This window comes from Phyllostomus discolor, chromosome 7, assembly GCF_004126475.2.
Source record: "Phyllostomus discolor isolate MPI-MPIP mPhyDis1 chromosome 7, mPhyDis1.pri.v3, whole genome shotgun sequence".
Lineage (NCBI taxonomy): Eukaryota > Metazoa > Chordata > Mammalia > Chiroptera > Phyllostomidae > Phyllostomus > Phyllostomus discolor.
This window is the reverse complement of record NC_040909.2, coordinates 101,560,662-101,587,904: the sequence shown is the minus strand read 5'-3', so window position 1 is coordinate 101,587,904 and position 27,243 is coordinate 101,560,662. Positions and strand designations below refer to the sequence as shown.

Genomic DNA, 27,243 nt, shown 5'->3' with positions numbered 1-27,243 from the left:
AAAAAATGTCATTGAAAGTTTGATAGGGATCGCACTGAATCTGTACATTGCTGTGGGTAGTGCAGACATTTTAACAAAACTGATTCTCCCAATGTGTGAGCATAGAATATCATTCCACTTATTTGAGTCTTCTTCAATTTCTTTCTTCAATACCTTATACTTTTTGGTGTATAGGTCTTCCATCTCCTTGGTTACATTGATTTCTACGTATTTTATTCTTTTAGATACAATTGTAAATGGGATTATTTTCTTAATTTCTCTTTCTTATTGTTATTAGTGTATAAAACAACTGATTTTTGCATTTTGATTTTGTATTCTGTAACTTTACTCAGTTAATTTATTCTACCAGATCTTTATTACAGTCTTCATGTTTTCTAGATATAATATGTCATCTACAAATGCATATAGTTTTATATTTTTCTTTCTGATTCTAATGCATTTTATTTCTTTTTCTTATAAAAATATAACTTTCTAATATTGCCCAGGTGTAAGAGTCATGTGAATGGAACTATCACTTCAGAAATGAATGGTTTTGGTGGTTTAAAGATTTTAAACTGCTGGATATTTGAAAAACGTTAATTATTTTAAAAATTAGCAGTTATCTTCTATGGAAAGAACCACTTGGCTGTCAGTGTATGCAGTCTTTCTTATTCTTCCCCTTCTTACAGCTACAGCATCTTCTTGCCTTTGACAGATGGTCTGACTCCAGGATAGAGTGATGGAGGTGAGCTTGTAAGGGCAACCAGTTACTTACTGTCAGTCCCATTCAGAGTGTGCAAAATTACGTGATTGAATTTTTTGTTCCAGTTTAACTAGAAATCAGATTAACAAAAGCATCATTTCTATTACTATCTAAAGAAAATCTTACCTAAATGAAGCCCAACTTCTACTAATCCTAGAATAAGTCATTTTTTAGCTAGGAACAGCACCCAGGAGTGCTAACACTTACATTTACAAATATACATCTAAAATATCTAATTATTAAATTCAACATGCTCAGCCTCAAAAACTTCTATATGTGCTTGTGCCTTGTGCCCATCTTTTCTCACTCATGCAATTTAGAATAAATGTCAATAAAAGATGAATTTTATGATACATATTTGGTGACCACTAGATATAGGAAAGAGGGCAATAAATTATCAATGTAATAACAACCCAGTGAGTAAGAACAGCTAATGGGAGCATGTATTTATGTAGAGAAATGAAAAGGGGACATCGTCGTACACAATCCCTAAGCTGGTGATCTCAAAGAAATATTTAACACAAGGGTATAAGCACTGTCAGTTGATACCAAAGGAGCCTGTTCATCATAGGCTAAGCCTCCAGAGTATTGCGTTCACTTCAGCATTGTAAGGCCAGCAGGCCACGTTGATGTGTAGCTATCATCATTAAGGTCTTCCTGGACCTTAGAGACAATCCAGAGTACAGGAAGGAGGAGTGGCATGTCAGCAACAGCAAGGTGGAAACAGAACCAGGGCCATACCACATTGGAAAGCCTCGCATGATCTTCCGTGAATGTACATGGTTTATTCGACAGCAGAGGCTCCTGGATTTAAAGTTCCACCAACAGAGTGGAACCACCAGCTTAGTCAATTAACATGAAAAGCTAGGCATCTAATAGGTGCCCAGGTACGTACTGCGGAAAAACCAGAGTACCAGAAATTTATCATCTATTCCAGCCTATGTGCTTCAAAGAAGAGTTAGAAGAGTTTCAGGAATATAAAACATATATAAAATGTATGCCACAAAGAAATCTGTCTTCAGATATTTCAGAGAGAGGGCAACAGTTGCACTTTTGGAATTTGTTTTCTAAGGACCCAAATTCATCAACAAATTATTGGTGTGCACACTTTGGAATAGATCTGTATGTATTGACTGGAAAGTGTTCTTGATACATTGCCAAGTGGAAAAAAAATACCCAACAGTTATGCTTATTAAATAGTTAGGTTTAGATAACTTAATAGTGGTATACTAAACGTATTTGCCTTAAAAATTTTGAATGTCTCTGTGATATTAAATTATTCTGTCTTAATTTACATTTGCCTGATTACTAGTGAGACTGATCCCATCTTCTTGTGAAGTTACCAGTCTCTTGTCCCTGGTGAGCAGGCAGGTTTCTAACCAGAATGTATAAAAGACTTGAAAGGAACAGGTGAGGATAAAAATTCTTGTAGATGGCAGAGTTGGGAAGCATTCTCTACCAGAAATCAAACATCTTGTAGAATTCAAATGGCTTGAATTATGGGTCTTTTCCTCCTATGTATTTTTGTATTCATCCCAATTTGTGCATGTATGTAGAATATAATTTTATTATATATATATATATATTTGCTTTTGTACAAATTGCATCATACTCATTATACTCTACCAACTATTCTTTTTTCCAGCTTTATTGAGAGATAACTGACATAGAATTTTGTATAAGTTTAAGGTATACAATTTGTTCTTTTAACATAATTACATATTGCAAAATGATTACCACTGTAGCATCACCTAATACCTCCATCACATCACATAAGTACCATCTCTTTTTTGTGTTTAGAACATTTAAGATCTAGTCTCTTAGCAACTTTGAAGTGTATAATATGGTATTGTTAACTATAATTATAAGTCTATGCATTAGATACCCAGAACTTATATTTCTTATAACTAAAAGTTATAGTTATTTATAACTTTATAAATATAGTTAACAATACCATAGTTATTGTTAACTATAGTTATAATTGTTATAACTATATGGTTGTTGTTAACAGTGTAGTCTATATTTTCATATGTTTTCATGCTACTAATTAGCCTCCTTTTGTTTCAGCTTGAAGCATTTCTTTCAGCATTTCTTGTAAGGCAGGTTTAGTGATGAATTCCCTCAGCTTTTATTAGGGAAAGTCTTTATCTGGCCTTGTTATGTGAAGGACAAGTTTACCAGGTCAAGTTTTCTTTGTTGACAGTTCTTTTTTTTTCTTTAGCACTTTGAATATATCATCTCATTCTCTTCTGACTGCAAGCAAGTTCTATGCTACAGATCCACTAGTATAGCCTAATGGGGTTCCTTTTTAAGAGATGTTTTTTTCTCTTTGATACTTTTAATATTCTCTGCCTTTGATTTTAGACAGTTTTTAAACATGTCTTGGAGAAGATCATTTTAGATTGAAATTATGGAGTAATCTAGTAGTTCCATGAACTCAGAAGTTGGATGTCCAAATCTCTCCCCAGGTTTAATCTCTTAACCACTGTTCTTTAAATAAATGTTTTCCCCTTTCTTCCTCTCTTCTTCTGGGATGCCAGTAATGTGTTCATTATTTCTTTTTATGGTAGCCCATAAATCATTTAACCTTCTTTATTCCTTTTCATTCTTTTTCTTTATGCTCTTCTAATTGGATAATTTCAGTTGACCTATCTTCTAGCGCACTAATTCTTCGGTTTGGTCAAGTCTGCTATTGAAATCATTGAATTCTTTAGTTTAGTCCTTGTGTTCATCAACCCCAAAATTTTTCTTTTTTAAATTATATTTTACTGATTATGGTATTACAGTTCTCCCAATCATTTTCCCTTTGCCCACCTCCAGCACCCCCCACTCCCTCAGGCAATCCCCACATTATTGTTCATATCCATGAGTCATTGGAATATGTTCTTTTTATGTTTTCTATTTTTTTAACTTCCCATTTTGTTCATCTAATGTTTTCTTGATATCAGTAAATTATTTATTTGTATTCTTTCATAGTTCTCTGAGCATCTTTAGAATAATCATTTTTAATTTTTTGTTGGGCAATTCCTGGATCTGCATTTCCTTAGAGCCAGTTACTGGAGTTTTACTGTTTTCCTTTGGTGAAGTCATGTTTCCCTAATTCCCTGTAATCCCTGTAGGCATAGGTGTCTGCACCTTTGAAGAGGCAGTCACTTTTTCCAGACTTTATGGACTGACTTCAGTAAGGGAAGATTCTAACTTGCAGGCGGGGGTATGCTAGGGCATGTGTGACCCTGAGTCTAATGGTGCAGGGCACCAAGTACAAGGGCAGGTGGTGGCGCCAGCTGCAGGACAGCATTATGGCTCTTCATTTCTAGCCACTGGGGTCCACGGCATCAACAACTGTGTGGTCCCTGGTGAGAACTGTGAGATGTCCACAAGAGCTATTGGAGTTCTTAGCAGTACCTCCAGGTTCAGTGGCTAAAGTTCAGGGTAGTCAGCAGTGGTGGCCAGATCTGGTAGGAGGCACACACTGGCTGTGGTGGCCGGATGCATGTGCCTGTGTAGTGGCAGGGGCCGGATACAGACACACTCGTAGTGGTGAAGGCCAGGGCAGGCAGAAGGGCCTGGGCCAACTCTGGGCTCCCTGGCAGCTACAGGGACCCTGGCTATCAGTATGCTTTCCCATGACTGTGCAATCTCCCTCTGGGCATGTGCACTGCAGTTGAGGCTGGTGACAGGAATTGGGCTGGGAGGTACAGGTGTGCAGCCAGAGAGGCTAACCACAGGTGAGTATGATACTACAGATTAGTAACAGAAAATAGAGCTTAATCATGGCCATAAATAGCTGCAGAGACCCTGTTTGTCAGCGTGCTCTCCCATGGCTACACAATCTCTCCCAAGGTGTTCACATTGCAGTAGGGGCTAGTGACAGGTGTCAGTTCAGTGGCATATAGCTAGAGGTGCAGCCATAAGTACATACTCAGCATTATGGGTCAGTCATAAGCTGGTACCTTGTACTCACACAGCCACAGAGGCCTGAGCTGACTGCAGTACAGTTCCCAAGCTCCAGTGGGAGAAGGGAAGACAGGGAGGGACTCAGACAGCTGTTATCAACAAATGTGACCCTGTGGGGCAGAAGCTGGTGAAATCTGCAGGAGGTGTGGCTGCTGTGCTGGCAGTTGGTTCCTTCTCCAGCAGAAAAAGCTGCTGGGTTTATCTGTAGAACAGGTCACTGTGAGCCCTGATTGTTTCCACTACACGGCCACAGTTGGTAGCCCCTGCTTTTCTTCCTTGTTTGTACCACCTCTATGCACCTCAGCTTTGTCAGGCTGAGATGAAACTGAAGCAGGATCATAGTGTGGGGCCCCAAAAGACTGGAGAAGCTGGGCACTCCCCCAGCCCTTCCTTTCCTGGTGAGGGGAACTCCTTTTTCTGTCAAGTACCTTCCTGGTGCTGATCAAGGGGATGGGATGATGCTGGCAACACGAAGCCATCTTCTTTCTCTTTTTGTGCACTTATTCTCATGGTGTTTGTTCCACCTTGTTGCTAAACTTTCTTAAGTGTACTCCAGAGTTCCCCCACATTTGTTTTTGTTCATGGGTGTCTAATCACCAGTCTTTGCTGGAGAACAAAGGCTAAAGTCACCATTTTGGTGATGTCACCTATTCCTACTATTCTATAATTTGCTTTTCCATTTACTGTTATTTTTGTGAAGAAATTTCAAGGCCAATGAATACACAGCTACACTGATACATGTATATATACTAGGTCTGTCCAAAAAAAGTCCAGCCACTGTTAATATAATGAGAATGGTTTGCGCAACATCAATGTAACCTGGCAGCCAAGGAAAGTGGACTGGAACGCACATGCATGAACAATGATGACTTCACTGTACTAGTCAGTTGGGGTGGTAGACACCATTGAGTGGGCATGTATACTGTGTGGTCATCACATTCAAAATGACTGAGTGAGCAGAGCAATAAATCTGTGTCACTTTTGCTTTAGGCTTGAGCATTCCTCCACAGGAACTATTCAGATGATCCAGAAGGCTGCAGCTATGGGCAACTAGTGATTGGCAGCTTCATCACAACAATGTGCCCACTCATGTATCACATCTCATGCAAAGTTTTTGGTGAAACATCAGGTGACTCAGCTCCCCCTATAGCCCAGATTTGGTACCCAGAGACTTCTGGCTTTTCCCAAAACAAAAATCACCTATGAAAGGAGGGAGGTTTCAGACTGTCGATGAGATTCAGGAAAATGCCACAAGGCAACTGATAGCAATTGGGGAACTGTGTGAGGTCCCAGGGTGCCTACTTTGAATGGGACTGGGGCGTCATTGTCCTACATACAATGTTTCTTGTATCTTGTATCTTCTTCAGTAAATGTCTCTATTTTTCACAGTACATGGCTGGCTACTTTATGGACAGACCTTCATATTTATATTGATATATCCCTGATGCCACTAAACTTTTAATTATTTTTTTTGCTTTGGTATGACCCTTAGTATGAGTCTATGGAATTGGTGTTAGAGCACTTTTACTTTGTATCTGACTTTAAAATGAATTCTTTGAACACTAGCGCTGCATATAAATGTTTGCAGGTGTTTGGTATATACCTTTTACTAGATTAAGGGAATATACTTTTTAATACTAATTTCTACAGATATTTTACAATTAAATTGACATAAAATTTTAGAAGTTACTTTTCTGAGTACACTGATATGATCATATTGTTTATTTTCTTTAATACATTACTATTAATATGACAAAATCCATTCATGGGTTTTTAATGTTAAACTACAACTGCATACAGTCATAATTTTAGTATTTTTATATTTGGCTTACTAAAATACATTTTTAAGATTGGCGCCTGTGTTTATAAGTAAGATTGGCTTATAATTACTTTCCTCATGCTATCCTTGCCTGGTTTTTCTTATCAAAATTTATAGTAGCCTCATGAAATTATTTTAGAAGCATTTCTTTTTTCTGTAAAGTTTGGAAGAGTTGAAGTAAGATTGAGATTGTGCATTGTGTATGTGTCAGAGCTCCCCTGAGCCTGCTGCTGTGTCGTCTTGTTTTATGAGGCTGGGGGCACACCGCCGCTGGGAAGGATGCAGGTATTTAACTACCAATTCAGTGTGTTTGTTGATAATGACCCATTCAGATTTTTTATTTATTCTTAAGATGATTTTAAATTATATTTTGGTGAATTATATTTTCCTATGAATTTTCTTCCATTTTTGTTTTCAGATGTATTGGCTTAAGATCATTTATAGTATCCACTTTTTGTTAATTTGATAAATCTGGGTTACACCGTTCCCATTGCTAATATTGATTGAGTCTTCCTTCCTTTGTTCTTATGCACATTTGCTAACACTTTTCCCATTTTAAATGTTTCAAAGACCAACTTTTGTGTTTTGTTGATCCTCACGATTACATTTGTTTTTCATTTCAATTTATCTTTTAGCTGTATTATGCCCTATATTCTACTTTTTTGTAGGTTATACTATTCTTTTTCTAACTTCTTGATTTAGATATATGACTCATCAATTTCTGTATCCTCTTGTAGCTTGAGTGTTCAAGGTCATAAATTTCTCTCTTAGAAAGTTTGTATTTAGTTTTGATTTGGTTCTAATTTCCCCTGTGTCTTTTGTAATCCAGAAGTTATTTAAAGTGCATTTTTAAATTTCTAAATGTATATAGGTTCTGTCACTGATTTCTAAATTATTATTTTTTATTTTTTAATATATTTTATTGATTATGCTATTACAGTTTTCCCATTTCCCCCCCTTCACTCTCCTCTGCCCTGCACACCGCCTCCCACCCACATTCCCCTGCTTTAGTTCATGTTCATGGGTCATACACATAAGTTCTTTGGCTTCTACATTTCCTATACTATTCTTAACCTCCCCCTGTCTCTCTTCTAGCTACCATTTATGCTACTTACTCTCTGTACCTTTTTCTCTCTCTCTGCTACTACTCCCTTGTTGATAACCCTCCATGTGATCTCCATTTCTGTGGTTCTATTCCTGTTCTGGTTGATTGCTTAGTTTGTTTTTGTTTTTGTTTTTGTTTTTGTTTTAGGTGTGGTTGTTAATAATTGTGAGTTTGCTGTCATTTTACTGTGACAATATGAAAACATTTTTCATATTTTTTATCTTCTTTTTCTTAGATAAATCCCTTTAACATTTCATATAATAAGGGCTTGGTGATGATGAACTCCTTTAACTTGACCTTATCTGAGAAGCACTTTATCTGCTCTTCCATTCTAAATGAAAACTTTGCTGGATAAAGCAATCTTGGATGTAGGTCCTTGCCTTTCATGACTTGGAATACTTCCTTCCAGCCCCTTCTTGCCTGTAAGGTCTCTTTTGAGAAATCAGCTGACACTCTGATGGGAGCTCCTTTGTAGGTAACTGTCTCCTTTTATCTTGCTGCTTCTAGGATTCTCTCCTTCATTTTAATCTTGGGTAATGTAGTTATGATATACCTTGGTGTGTTCCTCCTTGGGTCCAACTTCTTTGGGACTCTCTGAACTCCCTGGAAGTCTATTTTCTTTGCCAAAATGGGGAAGTTCTCCTTTATTATTTGTTCAAATAAGTTTTCCACTGGTTGCTCTTCCTCTTCTCCTTCTGGTACCCCTATAATTCGGATGTTGGAACGTTTAATGATGTCCTGGAGGTTCCTAAGCCTCTCCTCATTTTTTTTGAATTCCTGTTTCTTCATTCTTTTCTGGTTGAATGTTTCTTTCTTCCTCTGGTCCACACCATTGATTAGAGCCCCGCTTTCCTTCCCATCACTATTGGTTCCCTGTAGATTTTCCTTTATTTCACTTAGCATAGTCTTCAGTTTTTCATCTAATTTGTGACCAAATTCAACCAATTCTGTGAGCATCCTGATTACCAGTGTTTTGAACTGTGCATCTGATAGGTTGGCTATCTCTTCATCACTTTGTCATATTTTTTCTGGAGCTTTGATCTGTTCTTTCATTTGGGCCATTTTTGGGGGGGTCCTAATACTCCTGTTACATAGTAAGGGGCAGAGCCTTAGGTGTTCACCAGGGTGGGGCAACCCATGTCACTGCATTGTGACACTGTATGTGGGGCAGGGGTTCAAGAGGGAACAATAGCACTTGCTCCGTTCTCTGCCAGATTTCAGTCTCTTTTCCCGCTTCCCACAAGCAAATTGGGCCATTCTGGTGCTGATTCCTGTGTGAGTGGATTTGTGTACAATCTAGGACCCTGTGGGTCTCTCCCATGAACTCCCTTGTGAGGCTGGGAGTTTCTTCCGCTGCCTCAACCCCCACAGGTGTTTTCAATCAGTGGTTTGAGGCTTTGTTTCCCCTCCCTAGGGCCTTAGGTTGCACTATCTGTCTTGCACCCCAGTTGTTCCTCCCAGTTTATCTGTGCACAGATGTGGGACTGCCTAGTCCACAATCCGCCACCTGGCTGGGTCCACCCACTGCTGCCTTGCCATCCAGCTGCAGCCTTGTGCACCCCACTCCACAATCTGCCACCTCACTGGGTCCACCAGTTGCCACCTTGTGGTGAGTCCTCTCTGCCCGGCTGTCTGGCTCCACCCCTCCTACCGGTCTGGATGAGTGTGTCTTCTTTAACTCCTTGGTTGTCAGTTTCATACAGTTCAATTTTCTGTCAGTTCTGGTTGGGTTTTTTCTTTTGTTTTTAAATTGTTGTTGTCCTTCTTTTGGTTGTGTGAGGAGGCACAGGATGTACCTATGCCTTCATCTTGCCTGGAAGTTGGTTTCTAAATTTAATTATGCTATAATCACAGAATATTTGATTGACATACATTTTCTGACATTTGTTGAGACTTGTTTTGTATCTTGATATTGAGTCAATTTTCAAGAAATTCTGTGTGTGCTTGAGAAGGAAGTATGATCTTTCTGTTACTGAGAAATAACCGAGGATTTATAATTTATAATCCTTATGATATTCTCAATTTATCCTGTGTATTTTGGGTACATTCACATTAGTAGTACTTATGTGTTTCTGTTAAATTGAACATTTTATCAATATACTTTTTTTTACATTTTTTGTTGTCATTCATATACAGTTGTCTCCACTTCCCCACCACCACTTTCCTTTGCCCAACCCATCCACACCTCCCACCCTCAATCGTAACCCCCTTTGGCTTTGTCCATGTGTCCTTTATACATGTTCCTTGACAACCAAAAGCAGCCAGGTGGTATGTAGATTTTCACTTAATTTACTCATTTTCCATCCAACCCCAGTTTCTTCTATGCCCTGTATCACCACTTCAAAGCCTCTCTGTTTCAATTTCTCCAGAAAACATACTGGGTTGGCCAAAAAGTTCATTTTTTTTTTCTGTAAGATGGCTCTAGTAGCACTCAGTTGATTTTAACTTCATTCAAAACAATTTTGTTTGATTGTATTGTGATAGCTGTCATATCAGCGTCCATTTTTAAAAAACTTATCAAAATTGGTGAATTTTTGTGTAGCCATTTTAATATTGAAGATAGAAGAAAATACACAACACTTTTTGGCATATTATGCTTTATTATTTCAGGTAAGGTAAAAACACAACTGAAATGTAAAAAAAAAAAAATGTTTGTGCAGTGTATGGAGAAGGTGCTGTGACTGATCAAATGTGGCAAAAGTGGTACAAAGTTTCATGCTGGAGATTTCTCACTGGACGATGCTCCATAGTTGAGTAGTCCACTTGAAGCTGACAGCAATCAAATCAAGACATTAATTAAGAACAATGAATGCTATACCATGTGGGAAATAGCTGACATACTCAAACTATCCAAATCAATAAAGTTATTGGTGAAAATGAAATAATGTGTCTTTTATTTTACAGAAAAAACTAAATGGACTTTTTGGCCAACCCAGTATTTCTCTGGGGGATATGCAAGGACCCATTACCTGAGAGTGATATTTGTGCATTGAGAATTTAGAGCCATTTTTCAGATTTTCAAAGGTCTCTGTTTTTTTATCACCTTCCTTCATTCCCACCTTCCATATTCCACAGTAATACCGATACCTGAGCCTGTCCAGGCTTCTGTGGAGCTCATGAACTTGCTTTTCATTGATATCCCATACCTCATCCCTGGCTGGTTAAATCTGAAATTTTTCTGATCAGTTAAGTAATTTACTATTCTCTATTTGCTTTCAATATTCACATTTTATTGCTTGGGTATACAGCTAGTTTCATCAAAGATAAAGTTAATGTCTGTTAGGTTCTCCTTGTTATTTTGGAGGTGATTATGCAGGAGTGGTGGGATGGCAATATATTCATTTCACATCTTATAACAGGAAGTCCTGTCAATATAGAAGATCATTATTAGTTAAATCAGGATCTATTACATGGAAGTTGGTTAAAAGAACTTCTGTGCTTTCATTCTCCAAATAAACCTAGAGCATGCTTTTATATAGTACCATCAAATAAAAAACATATCTGATTTAGGTAAGCAGAGGCTTTATTGAAAAGAATTATTGCAAGTGAAGGAAAAGAGAGACTATTGTCATAGGGAGAACAAACCGATCTGAAGATATCTAAGTCTCAAAAGGGCTTTGTTGTATGGAGAAGAGTGAACAAGACTAGAAAGAAATAGGAAGGGGGAACTGGGATGAACAGACAGTAGATCAGAGGATGTTCATCATGAGGTCAGTTGATGCTCAGAAGAAGATGTATTTTGTCTCAGGCTGAGCATGGGTAAAAGTCAAGGGGCCTGGCAGAAAGAAAGAATCTTAACTAACACCTAGTCAAGTCAAGGCAACAGGCATTTTGTCCAGATTGTTCAGTAGGGAAAAACAGTTTAGCTAATTATTTATGAGGCAAAGAACAGGAATCTGAGGAATTATGTCTGGGCTTGTCCTAGATAAAGAAGGGTGGAATCCATGGGCCCCTCTTATGTCATTATGCAGAGGGTGATCCCTTGCAGTAAGCCATTGCTAGAACACAGAGGAGCAGTATACTTTCACCAAGTTCCAGGATCACAGGGCTCAGGTAAACTTCAACATCGTCACTCTCTTTTCACTCGCCTATCCCTGATCCAACCCACCTTGCATGGAAGCCTCTAAATGATGCCTCTTATTCCACTTGCCTTCAGTTTTGCCAGGTTAACTACTACTCATCATTCAGTATTGTGCACAGGTAACACCTCTCCTGGGAAGATGCCCCAAACTTCCTCCCCAAATGTAATAGAATAGTCCTCATATGTCTTCTCTCTGTAGACTAAGCATGTAATGTCTGCTTAGTCCTTCAGAGGAGAGCTGTGTCTTACTCATCATTGTGTCCTCAGCCTGTAGTTCAGTGGCTGAGTCTCAGTAGCTGCTCAGAAAAAAATGAATGGATGTGGGATAGTTACCATAGCTTGGTCTTTTGGAAATCAGCCTGTTCTTACAAATAACTGAGGGACAGAACAACCTCCAGATCCTCCGGATTGTTCTAAGGTTGATGATCCAGTTGCTCAATCATTCAGCCCTCCACTTGGAGGATCCTTCACTGGTCTTTACCATACAGGTGGCAATTAATGTTGAAGAAGATAATATGCTGATTTCCATTTCCTCTCCTTAGCCACTTTGGGAAATGCTTTCAGCAAAGGGGTTGAAAATAACTTCTAAAAAATTGAGTAGTTTTCTTGCTTTATATTATTTTTCAATACTGGTCTATAAGTCCATGAAAGAGGATTCTAGTGCTAAATTTCTGAGAGAATAATTTTTTCCTGACTTTCAGAATAAGGAGAAAATATGGGTAAATTTGAGAAAGCTTTTTCTAGGGAAATGTAAGCTATTATACTCAGAAACACATTGAATTTGGCAGAATTGTGGTTTAAGAGGTACTTGGAAGTCATGTAGTTTAACAACTTAATTTTTAATTGAAAAAATTAAGGCTCTGAAATGTGACATGTTGAAATTTAGGTAGAACCAGGAAGAAGCCATTTCTTTTTCTTCCTAAGTTGGGGATTTTTTTCAGTAAACCAAAGATGTTTTGTTTGATTTCTTTGGATAATACATAGTAGAGTTCTTGAGCCAGAATCTGAAAAGGAAATGCACAACAAAATCTGAAGTGCTTTTCAGTGAGTATTAAGTCTCAGAAAAGAACCAGGTTTTTAAAATGTAAATGCACTTTCATACTGTCATTCAAACACCAAATGGAATACTTCTAAATGTAACAAGCAGGTATCATGGAGAAGTCCTCAATGTTAAAACCATAAATCATCAAAAGAGGATGGAGAGAAATCTTTATTACTTTATGGCATGCAGCCTGGGAGCTCTTGGTTTCAAATATACTTATTAATGAATACCCAGGTGATACACCAGGTGATTTCTCATAATTTCTATCCATTCTGTAAAGCTAAAGGCTAAAAGTGCCAACTCGATTCTCAGGTATAGAATTACTTTAAGCTGGCAAAATATAGTGAAATATTACTCCTCTAATCTAATAAATTTCCTGTATGTCTACTAAGTTTCAACTCCTCTACTATAGGAGTCACCTTGAAGGCAGGAAATAAGGTAGTATTGACTCTTTTACATGAAAAAGATAGTGATACATGAAATAGTAGGTGGTATAGAAAGATGCAAGGTGTCAAAGGTGGGTATGATGGACTCCCTAATTTCTCCTGGGTGGACCAGCACAACTCTACATCCCCCATCCTATAACCCCAAACTCCCTAGTCCCCAAATCACCTCCAAGTCACCCTGGCCTGGTAATGCTGAGAGTTCCCAGACCTCACTTGGCATATTGTTAGTTATCACAGAACCTAGGTAGAATGGTGATTATCCTGAAAAGTAGAAAAGCAGCTCCTGGCCATCCAGACCTGACATACCAACAGCTAGACTTGGTGTTCTCCTAGTGAATATAAATCATTTTATAGAACACCAACTTCAGACAAGACCACTCTGTGTCCACCATGAAATAAGATTTAAAAAATTAAAAAAAAAAAAACAAGACCAGGGTGATCATGACTAAACAGACCAAAAAATAACATTGTCCAGACAGAAGAATGACCAAACATCCCCTTTTTGGCTAATACAAGTGACTATGACTTCTTTATCAATTGCAGCTTTAGCCCCACATTATTTCCCCCACTTTCTAGATAAAATTATTAAGCTATCCAATGATAGAATTACCTCTCTTTTGGATAGCATTTAATCTAGAAAAAAAATACCACTACCTTATCCCCTTCACAAAATCATCTAACATGAACCTGAGCCCCAGAGGTTCTTTCTAACACCCTCATGCTGAGATTACTCCTTGTTGCACTGATACAATAAGCCAAACTTTTTCTGACTACCCCTATGCTCTGAGCCTTTGACTGATAGCCTTCAACAGTCTTTCCAAGTTGGTGAATGAACCAATTAATAGTTCGGGGAAATGTTAAGAATTTTTCCCCTTTTCCAATATGCATGCTTTGTTTTGATAAATGAGACTGGCTATCCAATTATTACAATCAGCAATTAGCCTTAAAGAGAATTAGAGGAACAACTTGGACACTAAAACAAAGGTTTTCCAGGGCTTCCCACCTTTTCCTCATGTTGTAGAAATAATGTTTTTCTGATTGTTACCATATAGCCACATGGGGTTCTGCTGCCCACTGCCAATAAACTCCAGAGATAGAGGTCTGATGAAAAAGGAAAGGGGTTGTTTATTTAAAGGCTACACAATTTTGGAAGAACAATGGGCTTCTACCTCAAAGCTTATTTCCTTTAAAACACCCAAAGGCAAATAACCCCTCCCCCTCTTGTCAGCTTAGCTCAAGGATGCACCTGAAATCCCTTCACCTATTAAAAAAAAAATACAGTCCTTTGGGAAATACAGGTAACTTAGCAGGTTCCCAGTCACAGTTTGGCTCCAGGCATCTTTTGGAGTCAAGGAGGCCAGCAACCTACTCACAGCATACTGCCCTTTTCCTCCACCACCCACTGCTTCTTGCATTTGTGGAGGGGCACAGAGCTTGTCAGACCACACATTCTCCAGGGCCCACCAGCCCAGGAATGCTCTGGCCTCCAACCCCTGACTGGGCTTGTGAGGGAAAGGAAAGAGAGCAAGCTTCCACACACTCTCTTTTTAAAGTCCCACATGAGGTAGAATTGGCCAAATTCCCAGCCAATTTGGGCCAATGTCCACCACGTACATCAGCCTGCACTGTGTCTCGGCTTCCCACTGCCATGATCCATAAATGGGTAGGAGGGATTTTTAGCCTCACAGGGGCACCATGTCTCTGCTCCACTGGGGCATCACCTTGTTACACATGTGCTGTGGTCTTTTCAGCCTTGCTAACACTCTATGCAAGCTGCTTCCAGTTGTGTCACACTGCTCTCTGTTCGGTTGCTTTGCTAACTCCTTCCTAAGGACCCTCCCATCTCAAGAAGAGCAGACGTTTTTTTTTTGCCTCGGGATTTCTCCCCACCCTCCAGTGATCTAGCCAGACCCTCCCCTTACATGATGACTAGCACTCAAGCTATAGTATTAATTGCTGTTTTATTAACATTTATAAGCAGTGCTTTCTTTTGGACCGATTTAATTTTATTCCAATATGGAGCCTCCACAAATTTTTAATTATTTTTATCCCTAATTCGTTGTTAGTTCATTTATTTTAATCCCTAATTAGTTGTTAGTTAATGTATTTTTCATCTTTCTTTAATGGTGAAACACAAGAAATTTAATTGCCTAAATTCCTGGGGCCTTTTATTGGCTTTATTGGGGCTGTGCTTTAGGGAAGTGATAACTTAAAAAATGCTCAGGGCTTGGAAAGACAAGACAGGGTTAGGTAGAATTAGGCTTGGGAATTTAACAGCCTACCAAATGCCTTTGGTTTATAAGAGACCATGTTCTCTGGCCAAGTCTCCCTTCTAGCAGCCCATGGATATTTTAAATGTTGGCAAGTCATGAGAAGTAGAGAAAAAACAAATGATACAGTGAAAAACAAGCATTTAACTGCATAGCTGAATTGACCACTGTGGGCATCAAACCACAAGGATTTAGTACTGTGACCTGAGAAGCAGCATATTCTAAGATTACACTTAAATGTAATAAAAATTCAAAACGAAGGACTTGTGAGTTGAGAATCAGGTGAGTAGACAAAATTTAAGTAGCCACTTTATCAATTTCTTGGTAAGAAGAACTAGAATTAGGAAAATAAAAATGCTTTGGAGCAATCTTAAAGAGAATATATATTTAAAGACAGAGGAAAAAACTAAATGCATGGCTTCATTTATTCTTTCTACAAAATATTTAGTGCCTATTGTATTCCAGGCTTTGTTCTAAGAACTGGGGATATAATGATGAAGGCAGGGTGGGGAAATCCAGTTTCTACTCTGGTGGAGATAATTGGGAAAACAGACATTAATATGACAATACTAGTGAGTTTGTTTAATGGTGGCCTCCAGAAAGGTATATGTCCATTCCCTAACCCTTGGAACCTATGAATGAGACGTAATTTGGAAAAAGTCTTTTCAGAGGTACTTAAGGATTTTTAACTCAAGATCATCCTGGATTACCCAGATGCACCCTAAACCCAGTGACAAGTATCCTTGGAAGAGACAGAAGAAAAGACACAATAAACAGAAGATCATTTAAAGATGAATGCAGAGACTGGAGTAAAGTGGCCACAAGCCAAGGAGTACCTAAAGCAACTAGAAGATGGAAGAACCAGGAGGGATCCTCCTTTAGAGCCTTCAGAGGGAGTACGGCCCTGCTGACTCCTGAATTTTGGACTTCTGGCCTACAGAATTTCAAGCAAACAAACAAACAAACAAACAAACAAAAGCTCTGAATTCAAACCATCTCATTTGTTGCCATTTGTTATGGGAGCCTGAGGAAAGTAATAAAACAATTAATGATACAAGTAAGGTATAACTAAGGTTCTATGAAAAGAGATAACAAAGGTGTTTGACCTAAACCTGGTGGTCAGAGAGGCCTCCGCACAGTTGATAGACACAGATTCTGAAAGACGATTCAAGAAGTTTATATGGGCCCAGGCCAAAAAAGACAATTTTAAGGGTGAACACAAAAGGACACTTTTCAGTATACTAAAATTTTGTGTGTGCTAATATATGAATTAATATGATTGTGTAAATGTAATCAAGCACTAGTTGACAACAAACTTAATATCAAATTTTCTTGCTCAGAAAACTTGCTAAGACTTTTCTAAACCAATAAAAAATAAGAGGAAATATAGAGCAAGGCCATTCTATCCTGTGCTTCTGTGTTACTTTGGGCAGCTGGGAGGCAGGCCATCTGTTACCAAGTTGAAAGAACACCTCACGTGTATTTCCATATCCACATATGGGACTCACCCTGAAGCTGCTGGAGGACACTGATCACATTCCAGTGACCCCCGAACAAGGTGTATAATCAGCCTTGGGCCTAAAAGACAGGTGGGTGCTTCGTGGAGGCTGCACCAGGCCAATAAGTGGGCATAGGACAAGAACAAGAGGAGCCATGAAATTAGAGCCACACTGTATTATGGTTGTTTTTATATTGCAAAAAATTATTTTTGAATTTTGAATTATTTATTTAATGAATGTCTCCTAGTCACCAGGTACTGATTTAGGCACTGTATATGTATTAGTTTACTTAAGTCTAACAAATCCATGAAAAATAAAGTGTTCATAACCCCACTTTATAAGTGAGGAAACTAATGTGCAGAGAGCTAAAGTAAATTGTCCAAAGTCACAGAGCTAATAAGTAACAGAGCTGGGATTCAGAGTCAGCCTGTCTGGTTCTAGAATTCCTGTTCTTAGTCACTGCATTTTCTATAATCTCCATAATCCTATAATAATAATAATAACATACCAACAACCACTAAGACTAGCAAATACTAATTAACCAAGAATTATCATCTTCATTTAACAGATGAAGAAAATGAGGCCCAGAATGGTTAAGGAACTTGCCCCACATCACATGGATGCTAACTGGGGGACCCTGAATTTAATCCCAGGGACTCAGACTTCAGAGTTCAGGGAGTTAACCGCTACATTAGAGTGGCTTCAAATGTAGCTACCAGCCTTTGGGCTAGAACACAGTCCAGCTCTCTTCATATTTGTGGTTTATTTATTGTTTTACCATCCTCCTTAATGCCAGTTATAGGTTTTAATGTCACTGAACAAGAGGACAGTCTCACTGTATTCTTCATCTTAGCAAAACATGTAAAGTATAACTTTATCTTTACTGCTTCCAGCTTTTCTTTTTTTATGCTTTCTAAAAATAATAAAAATAAGAAGAACAAATAATATGTGGCTTTCACTGTGTGGCAGACTCTCTGCTATGTGTTTTACTTCTATTATTCCAGTTAATCCTATAGAAAAGGCTGTAGGTAGCTTTTTCAATTATATTCACAGGACTGGTGAGGAAACTGAGGCTCAGAAATGTTAAAACTACACCCAAAATCACACAGCCAATGCTGCCAGAGCTAGCATTCCAGCTCAGGGTCATTGGGTTCCAAAATCCATACTCTTGACCTTTACGCTGAACTGCCTCCACCTCTTAAATAGGTCTGACCATATTTGACAGGTAATCGTAGGAAAGGAACTCATGGGAACAACCATCTGATGCCAAGGCTGGAAGGTGGTACAAAGGAGCATCCTTTCCTTGGATTTAAATGGCTGTTTGCTGCATAGCCAGCGATGGTTGGCAAACAGCCTTAGACTATCCTGACAAGGTTGGCAACACTTTGTTGTCATCATAATCCAGGGTCACCCAGTTTTGCAGTTTAGCAACTGTTTATCACTCCATCCAATTGTGATATGGCCATATGGAAATGACTGAGGGTAACCTGCCCACAGTGGACTGATTGGAACTTTAAAATACCTGCATATTAATTTATAGGACAAATAACCCCTGACAGAAAAGAGCAGGGTATGAAACCCATCACCTAGACCCCTCAAACACCAAGTCAGGACATTGAATGTGGCTTATTCTGAGATATTATCTGAAGATCCTGAGACACTTACCCAGTCAGCTAATTATGGATACCTGAGTTAGGCATACCCGGTGTCACTGTTTTATAGCTGATCATCCATAGGGAAAAGACTTGACCTTTATGACCCTGAGTCTTCTCATTCAGAAATCTAAAATTAGCTGCTATCTTAAGGTGTTATTGAAAAGATTAGAAGCATCTGTTAAGGCAGGTGAAACATTACAAATCTCACATGACTATTCTTCTACCCCATACCAAGATATAGGCACATGCCTGCCACCCAGACCGAAATATCCACATCACTTATCCAAACAGCCTTTGCCAAATATTACTGGGGAAAAGGTAATGATTCATTTTCATTTACTTTCCTAATACGAGAATTCACTTTCCTAATATCACAAAATATGATGCCTGATTTTGAAGATTCCTTTTAGTTGGTTTCCTTTAGATCAGCTGCTTTCTGACTACAGGTTAGTTTGCTAGGGGGCATCCCTGGGTCATGCTGGAGGGCGCACTGCTTCCGGGAACTTTCCTACCCGGAAGCCACTCTCTTCCGTGGGATGAGGATTCTTATTTTAGCACGTACTCCAGAAAATAACACTTACACACTCATCTTCAGAATCGTTATTCACATCCTTTTACGTTCCTGTAGCTCTTTATCCTATGAGTATAGCACTATTTTCTCATCTCCAGTGTCATTAAGGTATGGTAGTAAACCTTAATATCAAAAAGATATCTGTAGAATAAACTGATAGTTGTCAGCTGGGAGGGGGGTTGTGGGGTGAAAAGGGGAAGGGATTAAGACGTTCAAATAGTCAGTTAGAAAAGCAGTCACAGAGATACAAAGTACAGCATAAGGAATATAGTCAATAATTTTGTAATAACTATGTGTGGTGTCACATGGGTACTAGACTTATTGGAATGACCACTTCCTAAGTTATGTAAATGCCTAGTCACTGTGTTGTATACCTAAAACTAATATATTGAATGTCAACTGTAATCAAAGTTTTTTAATTAGTGATATAAGAATAGAAAACAACACAATCAGAAAAAAGAAAGTCTGGTAATTCCCAAAGATCATTAAAGGATTAGAAAATCTGACATATAAAGAAAAATGAGATACCAACATCCTTTATGTCTTAAAGGCGAGAAACCAGCTGATGAATGGAACAAGAAAAAAATGAAATTGGGGTGCAATGTAAGAGATTAAGACAAATGTCTGCTATCTCGTTAGATGTGTATATGAGTTAAATTAATATGTTGCCAACTCTCCTATTTTGGAGACTAAAAAGATGTGGCTTAGTTGTATCTATTGGGAACAGTTTGTTTGAATCCTAGATGTATCCTTGCCCAAGGGCTGACAGATGGATCAAATGATCTCTCAGCATCCCTACCAGCCCCACAATTCTGTTTTCTATTATTGTTGGGCTAGGATGTTTGCTGAGTCAGATTTGCCTTTGCCAGTTACCAGAAGAGTCAGCTTCTTGAAAGAAAATAGGTAGACTCTTTGTCCCCAAAATAAAGGATTCTCTACCCTGTTCCAGATTAAATTATATCACTAAAGGTGTATTTTTCCTTGAGTCACAAAGTATTTTTAGTCTTACAGAGTTCCTAACTGAATGCAGACACTGACACCTAAGTGAAGATAAACTCGACCTTATCTGATAAAAGCTTAGCAACAAGCCAAGGCTGGAAATGTAGGAAAAAGGAGTCCCAAAGCAGAGAGAAGACAGACATGACTGTACAAATTGCACTAAATTGAGTGTAGTTCCAGGCTTATGCAGAAGATAAAGCTTCTCTTCCTCCCAGCTGAGTGCAGTCATTCATTCATTCATTCTTTTGTTGTTATTGTTGTTGTCAATTAAATTTATTTATGTAACATTGCTTAATAACATTATGTGAGTTCACATTATACATTTTATAGCACATCATCTGGGTATAGCATTATGTGTTCACCACCCAAAGTCTAGTCTCCTTTTGTCACCATATATTTTACCCCCTTTGCCTTCTTCATCCTCTCCCCTCTGCCACCCACCTTGCCCTCTGGTAACCACCATCCTGTTGTCTGTGTCTATGAGTTTGCTTTGTTTGTTCATTTGCTGCTTTTTGTTTTATATCCCATGCATGAATGAAATCATACATTTCTTGTCCTTTTCCATCTGATTTATTTTGCTTAGCATGGTGCTCTCAAGATATATTCATGTCATCACAAAACACAATATTTCATCTTTTTTATGGCTGAGTGGTGTTCCATTGTATACACGTACCACATCTTCTTTAATCATCTGTCAAAGGACACTTAGGTTGTTTCCATGTCTTGACTGTTGGAAATAATGATGCAATGAACAGAGGAGTACATATATCTTTATGAATAAATGTTTTCAAATTTTTCAAGTTGATACTCAGAAGAGGGATTGCTGGGTCACGTGGTAGCTCTTAACAAAAGTTAAGAATTTAACTTTTTGAGGAACCTCCATAGTGGCTGCACCAATTTACATTCCCACTAGCAGTATCCAGGGTTCCCTTTTCTTCCCATCCTCTCCAACACTTCTTTCTTGTCTTAATTGATAATAGTTATTCTGACAGGTGTGAGGTTGTATTTTATTGCAGTTTTGCAGTTTTGATTTGCATTTACCTTTGTTGTTGTGGAGTTGTGTTAGTTCTTTATATATTTTGAATATTAGCCCTTTAGTGGAGATATTGTTTGCATACAGTCACTCTTTCAATAACTGTGGAGCTCCTACCAGGTGCAGAGCACTAGACAAAACATAGGGGACACTACAGTAAGCCAAATAGACATGGCTCCTGCTTTTCTGCTATACAGTGAACATATGGTAAATACACAGTGAATTGTTAAGTGGGGACATGCACATGCAACAGATAACAACTGAGTTGCTGATATGCACAAAGCATGATACTAGGCACTTGGAATAGGGTGGTAACCATGTGGACAAATTCTTTGCCCTCATGGAGCTTACATTCTGGTAAGAGGAAGTTACACAATGAAAGCACAAGGTGTTCTAAGAACCATAACAAGGAGAACTACCTGACAAGTCCTCCCTGAGGGATGTTTCTATGGACATGTGAACACCTGGTAGGAACTGGTGAAAGGCATGTGTTGGGGAAGGAGGAGGTACCTGGAGAGTGTTCCATTTAAAGTTACCAGATGTTGTCAAACTGCCACAATTTGCTTGTATAGTAAGATAAAGGGTAACTTCTATATGTGTTTTCCTCATTATTATTCAAATATTTGTGCAGTTAGTAATTGTAAATTATCAAAATAATACTTAGAACTATGTTATCTCATTTTTACCTTGTAGCTTTCATAAATTGGCCTTTAAACTATTACAAATTATGATCAAATTTTATATGGATATGATGTAATTTGGAGAACAAATTCAAAAGCAAATAATTTTACCCTAATGAAGCAAGCATTGAGTCTAATTCCATAATGTGCTTATGTTACTGAATGCAAACGAGATAACGTGTTTGACATTGTGGCATGGATCTTTCCCCACCTACACTGAATGTGAATTACAGGTTGGTTCCTGCACTACAGGTGGACCTGTGGCAGCCCAGCAGCATCTCCTATGTCTCAGAGGGGACAGTTACTGATGTCCATATTCCCCAAAATGGTTCCCGAGCTCTGTTAGACTTCTTACAGGAAGCCAACATCCCATACAAGTAAGCATTTTTTCATTGCTTAATTTATTTGTACTAAGTTGAACTGAACAGTAACTATATTTAGGTTACCTATTGAGTGCTAATGACAATGTTTCAGGTACTGTTTATTGAATTGGGAAATCCAACATGCATATAGCAATTATATTTACCTTTGAGCTTATTAATGTAACAGGGAAAGGGGCATATTATCTCACCATCATCACCAAGTGGTAAGTATAAGCACAGAAGGTTTTTCCTAGGGGAGGAAAGGACAGCAGCCTAATGGTGTCTAGAAGGTGGGTGGGAAGGCAGGGACAGAGGAAGTTTTCTGCAAGAGTTGTTTACTTAGGCCGAGGATGAGAGTCAGAACCCTGCACACAGAAGGAACAATGCCAGCAAAGGGAAGAGCAGCATAGTGTGTATGCAGGAAACTGATGTAGTTCAGTGTTATTAGTGCACAAAGTGCCAATCAAAGAATAGAAAGAAAAAATGCTGGAGAAGTGGGGTAGGCCAGCTTGTGGGAAGACTGATGTACAGGGTTAGGAACTCAGACTTTTTCCTGAGAGTGGCACTGCATAAGTCGAGGATGTAAGCAAGGGAGCCACACACATACAACTGGAAGGAAACTACAATCATGGCCCAGGTAAGAGATAGTGAGGCTTTGAGTTGTGACCAGAGTAGTGGGATCAGGAAAGCATTCAATAAAATAGTTCAGAGGCAAAATCACCTGGACTCCACACTTAGTTTGGCGTAGGTACAAGAGGAAGAAGTCAAGGATAATGCCAAGTCTACTTTGGGTGACTGAGGAGGTAGATTCAAGCAGATTTGGATATTTGGATATTTTGAGGGTTTTTAAAGGACTAGTTAGAGTAGTAGGAATAGAGTTAGTGGAAGATAGTCGCAGGAGTCAAAGAAATGAAAGATTTTCGAGAGAGGGAGCACCAGTGGTGCCAAGTGCTGCAGTGATACCAGCAAGAAAAGGACTAACCACATTCCTTTGGATTTGGCAGTAGAAACTGTGTTGGTAACTCTAATGGTGGGATTAAATTGTCAGGAGCAGGAGACAGAGAAGGGAACAGGAGGTGAGAACATGGAGTGCAGCAAAAACAACTGCTCTTAGAAGGTAGAATAAGGAGAGAAGCAGAGAATGAGGAGTGACTACAAGGAGATGCACCATCAATGATTGCTTGAGATATGGGATTTGTTTGGGTAGGGGCAATTTGGGCTTGTCTGTAGGCTGAGAGGAAAGACCAGAAGAGAAGAAGGTGATGAGATAGGAAAAAATGCACAAGTGGAAGAGTGAGTTTGAATATTAGGAAGAAACCTTACCTTCTAAGATGGAAGAGGTAAATGTGAGACCAGTTAAAAGAGATCATAACTGATTGCTAAGTTTTCTGGATGAAGAAGCAAGATGATCTAATGAAAGTGAAAAAACAAGGGTTGAAGAGTGTTCCAAGAGAAAAACTAGGGTAGCAACCAATAAAAGTAGTTGTTGCAGAGAAGAGAGATAGTAGCTCTGAAACAAAGTTGAGATTTCATTGGACAGGAACACAGAAAGGTCAAGGTTGCAAGGAAGTTGAAGTTCCTAGGGAGACACTAGCTCAAGTATCCATCCATCGAGTCTAATCTGGGTAGGAAAGGAGGAAAGTCTGGGGGAATAATGGGACAAAATGGAAGAATAGAGGAAGGGAGGAAGGTGTTTATATTGAAAACTGGTATAGTGTGACTGAGGACAACTGGAAGGAAGTAGGTTTTGACAGAGTGTTAGCTACTGGATGTTAAGAGTTCTGGTGTAGAACATGTATGGCTGGTGGCAAGATTCAGGGGGTAGCCATGGGAGAGATGGCCAAGTGTAATGGAGATTACTGAGCCCAATACGGTCAAAAATGGGTGAGCCAAATCACCAGAGAATCATCATAACAGTCTTCAGTCTCCTTGGCAAATGATAGGATTAGCGGTGGGGAGAGAGAGAATATTACAGGATGGGGAATATCGGACATATCCAGAAGTTAGAAAAAAACGAGGAATAGTGTGATTGATGATAAAGGGGGAATGAGCTTTTCCTGGAAGTTAGATAATTAGGGGGGAAGCCAAAATGGGGGTCCAGGAGCATGCTGACCTCCCTCACTTCTGGCCCCTTGGTAGGTGGGTGGAAGAAGAGAAAGCCACAAAAGAAATCTGCATCCTTATGAGAGTCCAATTTCTATTGCGGCAAGAATATAAGAAGAGAGTTCTCGGAAGAGACTGGAGAGTGTAGGGAGCTTATCTACAATGAAAGGGGGATTCCAGCAGGTGCAAGGTAAAAGAAAGTAGTGGAGGGATGAGTAATCAATGGAGGATCTGATGTACAGTGCAGTGAATTAATGAGACTGGATCGAGTGACTTACCTTTTGTTTGGAATCCCAGGATTTGGAGACTGAGAGGCATGATTGTCAATGACTACCCTCAACTACCCAACATTTTAGTAAGTTCTGATGCTGCCAAAGCAAGCACAAAGATCTATAATGATGTCTAGCGAGGCCTGGGATAGGCTCATGGCTCTGTAGTTACTGGTGAAGTCTCTAGTCTCTGTAGATGGCTGGGCAGGGGGTATAATGTGACAGTGACATCCCTCCCTGGTCCACACAAATACTTCCCTGTTGCACGTGGGTCACCGGCCAGCAGTGACCACGGAACGCTGTGGATGGCTCGCCGAAAAACACGCAAGAAACAAACATACACAGAGACAAACTAGTTTCTGTGGGGAAGCAGGGACGAAATGGCCACCCCCCCTAGTGGGGAGGGCCCCGATTTACCGTCCATACATGCTTTTATTGGGCTTATTTTGCATAATAATTCAGGTAAAGTACAGTACTCATCAAGGGGAAGTAAGGAACTATAGAAAACAAGGAACTCTGCTGGTCTATTGAGTTGGGGTCAAAGAGCTGTAAGACTTTGAGGAACAAACTAACTTCCTCCTTGGACCCTTCTCATTCAACTGAGAGCATTCTAAACAAAGAAGGTTTCACAGTAATTTACATGTTCTTTCTTAGGCCTGATCACCCAGGGAATCCGCCCCTTCAGCACAGAGCTGCACCACCCTGTCATAGTTTCAGGCTTAGCACGGGAACTAAGGCAATAAGGAGATTTTCTCCCAGACACTGAGAACTCAGGCTTTGTCAAAGCCGAGGAGCAAGGGTCCCTCACCCTCTTTTGCTGCAGCCTCACAAATCCTTCTTTTGGGGGGCCTCCCAAAGTGATCGTGCCTGCCTTAGGTCGTTCCCCCCGTGGGGAATCTTACCCATCTTTGGCTAACCGACCAAGCTTTTTGGGGTTCAGTTATGAATAAAGCAGCAGAAGCAGCATTCCTGCCAGGGAGATAAGCTTTTGTCTCCTTGCTGGCTTACGGTTCCAAGGGCGTTCCCTTAGCCTTAGCCTACGTGGGGGTTTCAGCTTCTGATACCAGTCAGGGCAGTTCCCAACACTTCCCTGCCAGGAACATCACTGCAGACTTATTAAAGTACTGATTTTCTTTTTCAGTAAGATATTTTATCTGTGCTTATAGAATAGGGTAGAGACACAGCTGTGCATAAAACTATTTTTCATACTGTACACTTTTTAGTCATTGCTGTAGCTTTGATTTCCTGAATGCCTGGCAGGAAAGAGCTTGGTAATTATATCTATAGGTGCTCAGTAACAACTCACATGCTTCATTAATTATTATTTGGTACAAAAGAATATACCAGTTATTTTAACAAATCTCTATTTCCTGCTATTAAATATAGGTCATGTGGAACTAACATAGAATAAAATATCACACTGTATGTCACAGAGAATTGAATCTAAAACATTGTTTGAATCCAGTTGTCTCTTCATAGAGAACAATTATTTAGAATTGTTCATTTTGTTAGAGCCAAGATAATAACACATAAGAGTCCGTTAAGTTCCACGGAGCCAGTAGGTAGAGATCATTTTAATTGACTTTTATTATTATAGCCTAGGGTGTTTTCAAAAGACTATTATTTACTCTGTACAATTATATATAATGTATATATATAGCTAGAGTCATCTTTAAGGCAAAGATAATGTGACCCCATGCATCTAGCACCCTAAATGATCAAGCCCTCTTAATGACATGACAGATAAAATGACTCATTCTGCCATAAAAATTTTCAATCATTTTATAAATTAAAAACCTGTAGAAATTTGTCATGGAATTTGAAATTCTGAAGCCCCTCTTCCATCCTGGAAGCTTGGAAGGGGTGGTTTTGTACTAAGTGATGACATCACCTGGAAAGTTCCACATAGAAGCACACACAATCGGGGTAGGAATAATAATAAGATGCAAAGAACTAAAACACAACAGTTTAAAAAAAACATTTGGGGGCTCCATTTAATGGTCTTCTCATCAACTGACAAGTTTCCAATCAACAACTTGATGAGGAAAATGGACTATACCTGCCATGTCACAATTATTATTATTTTTATTGACTGATTTGAGAGGAAGGGAGAGAGTGAGAGACAGAAACATCAATTAGTTGTTCCACCTATTTATGCATTCATTGGTTAATTCTTATATGTGCCCTCACCCGAGATCAAACCCCCAACCTTAATGTATCAAGATGACACTCAAACCAACTAAGCTACTTGGTCAGGGCCACATCACAGTTATTTTAATTTTCAGGTTGGTCTCTTAGGGCCTGTATTAAGGTGCAGTCTAAATTATTGAACTGTATTAGTTGGCTAGGGCTGCCATAACAAAGTACCACAGACTGGCTGACTTAAAAACAGACGTATTTCATCACCTCATGGTTCTGGAGACTAGAGGTCTGAAATCCAGGTGGTGGCAGGGTTGGTCCCCTGTGAGAGCTGTGAGAGAAAGATCTATCCCAGACCTCTTTGGTTTGTGCATAGCAGCCTTCTTCCTTTGTCTCTTCATATCATCTTCCTGCTATGTATATATGTCTTTGTGTCCTAATTCTCACCCCCTTTTTACAACATTCATTCTA

The 27,243-nt window shown here is 39.1% G+C and overlaps 1 protein-coding gene across 1 annotated transcript in view; it reads left to right on the top strand.

The window, feature by feature from the left end:
• CPA6 (carboxypeptidase A6) overlaps nt 1-27,243 on the top strand; it is a 245,844-nt gene that overhangs the window by 148,468 nt on the left and 70,133 nt on the right. The window contains exon 3 of the mRNA XM_028533997.2: nt 22,152-22,276. Coding sequence (XP_028389798.1) covers nt 22,152-22,276 — 125 coding nt within the window. The remainder of the gene's footprint in view (nt 1-22,151; nt 22,277-27,243) is intronic.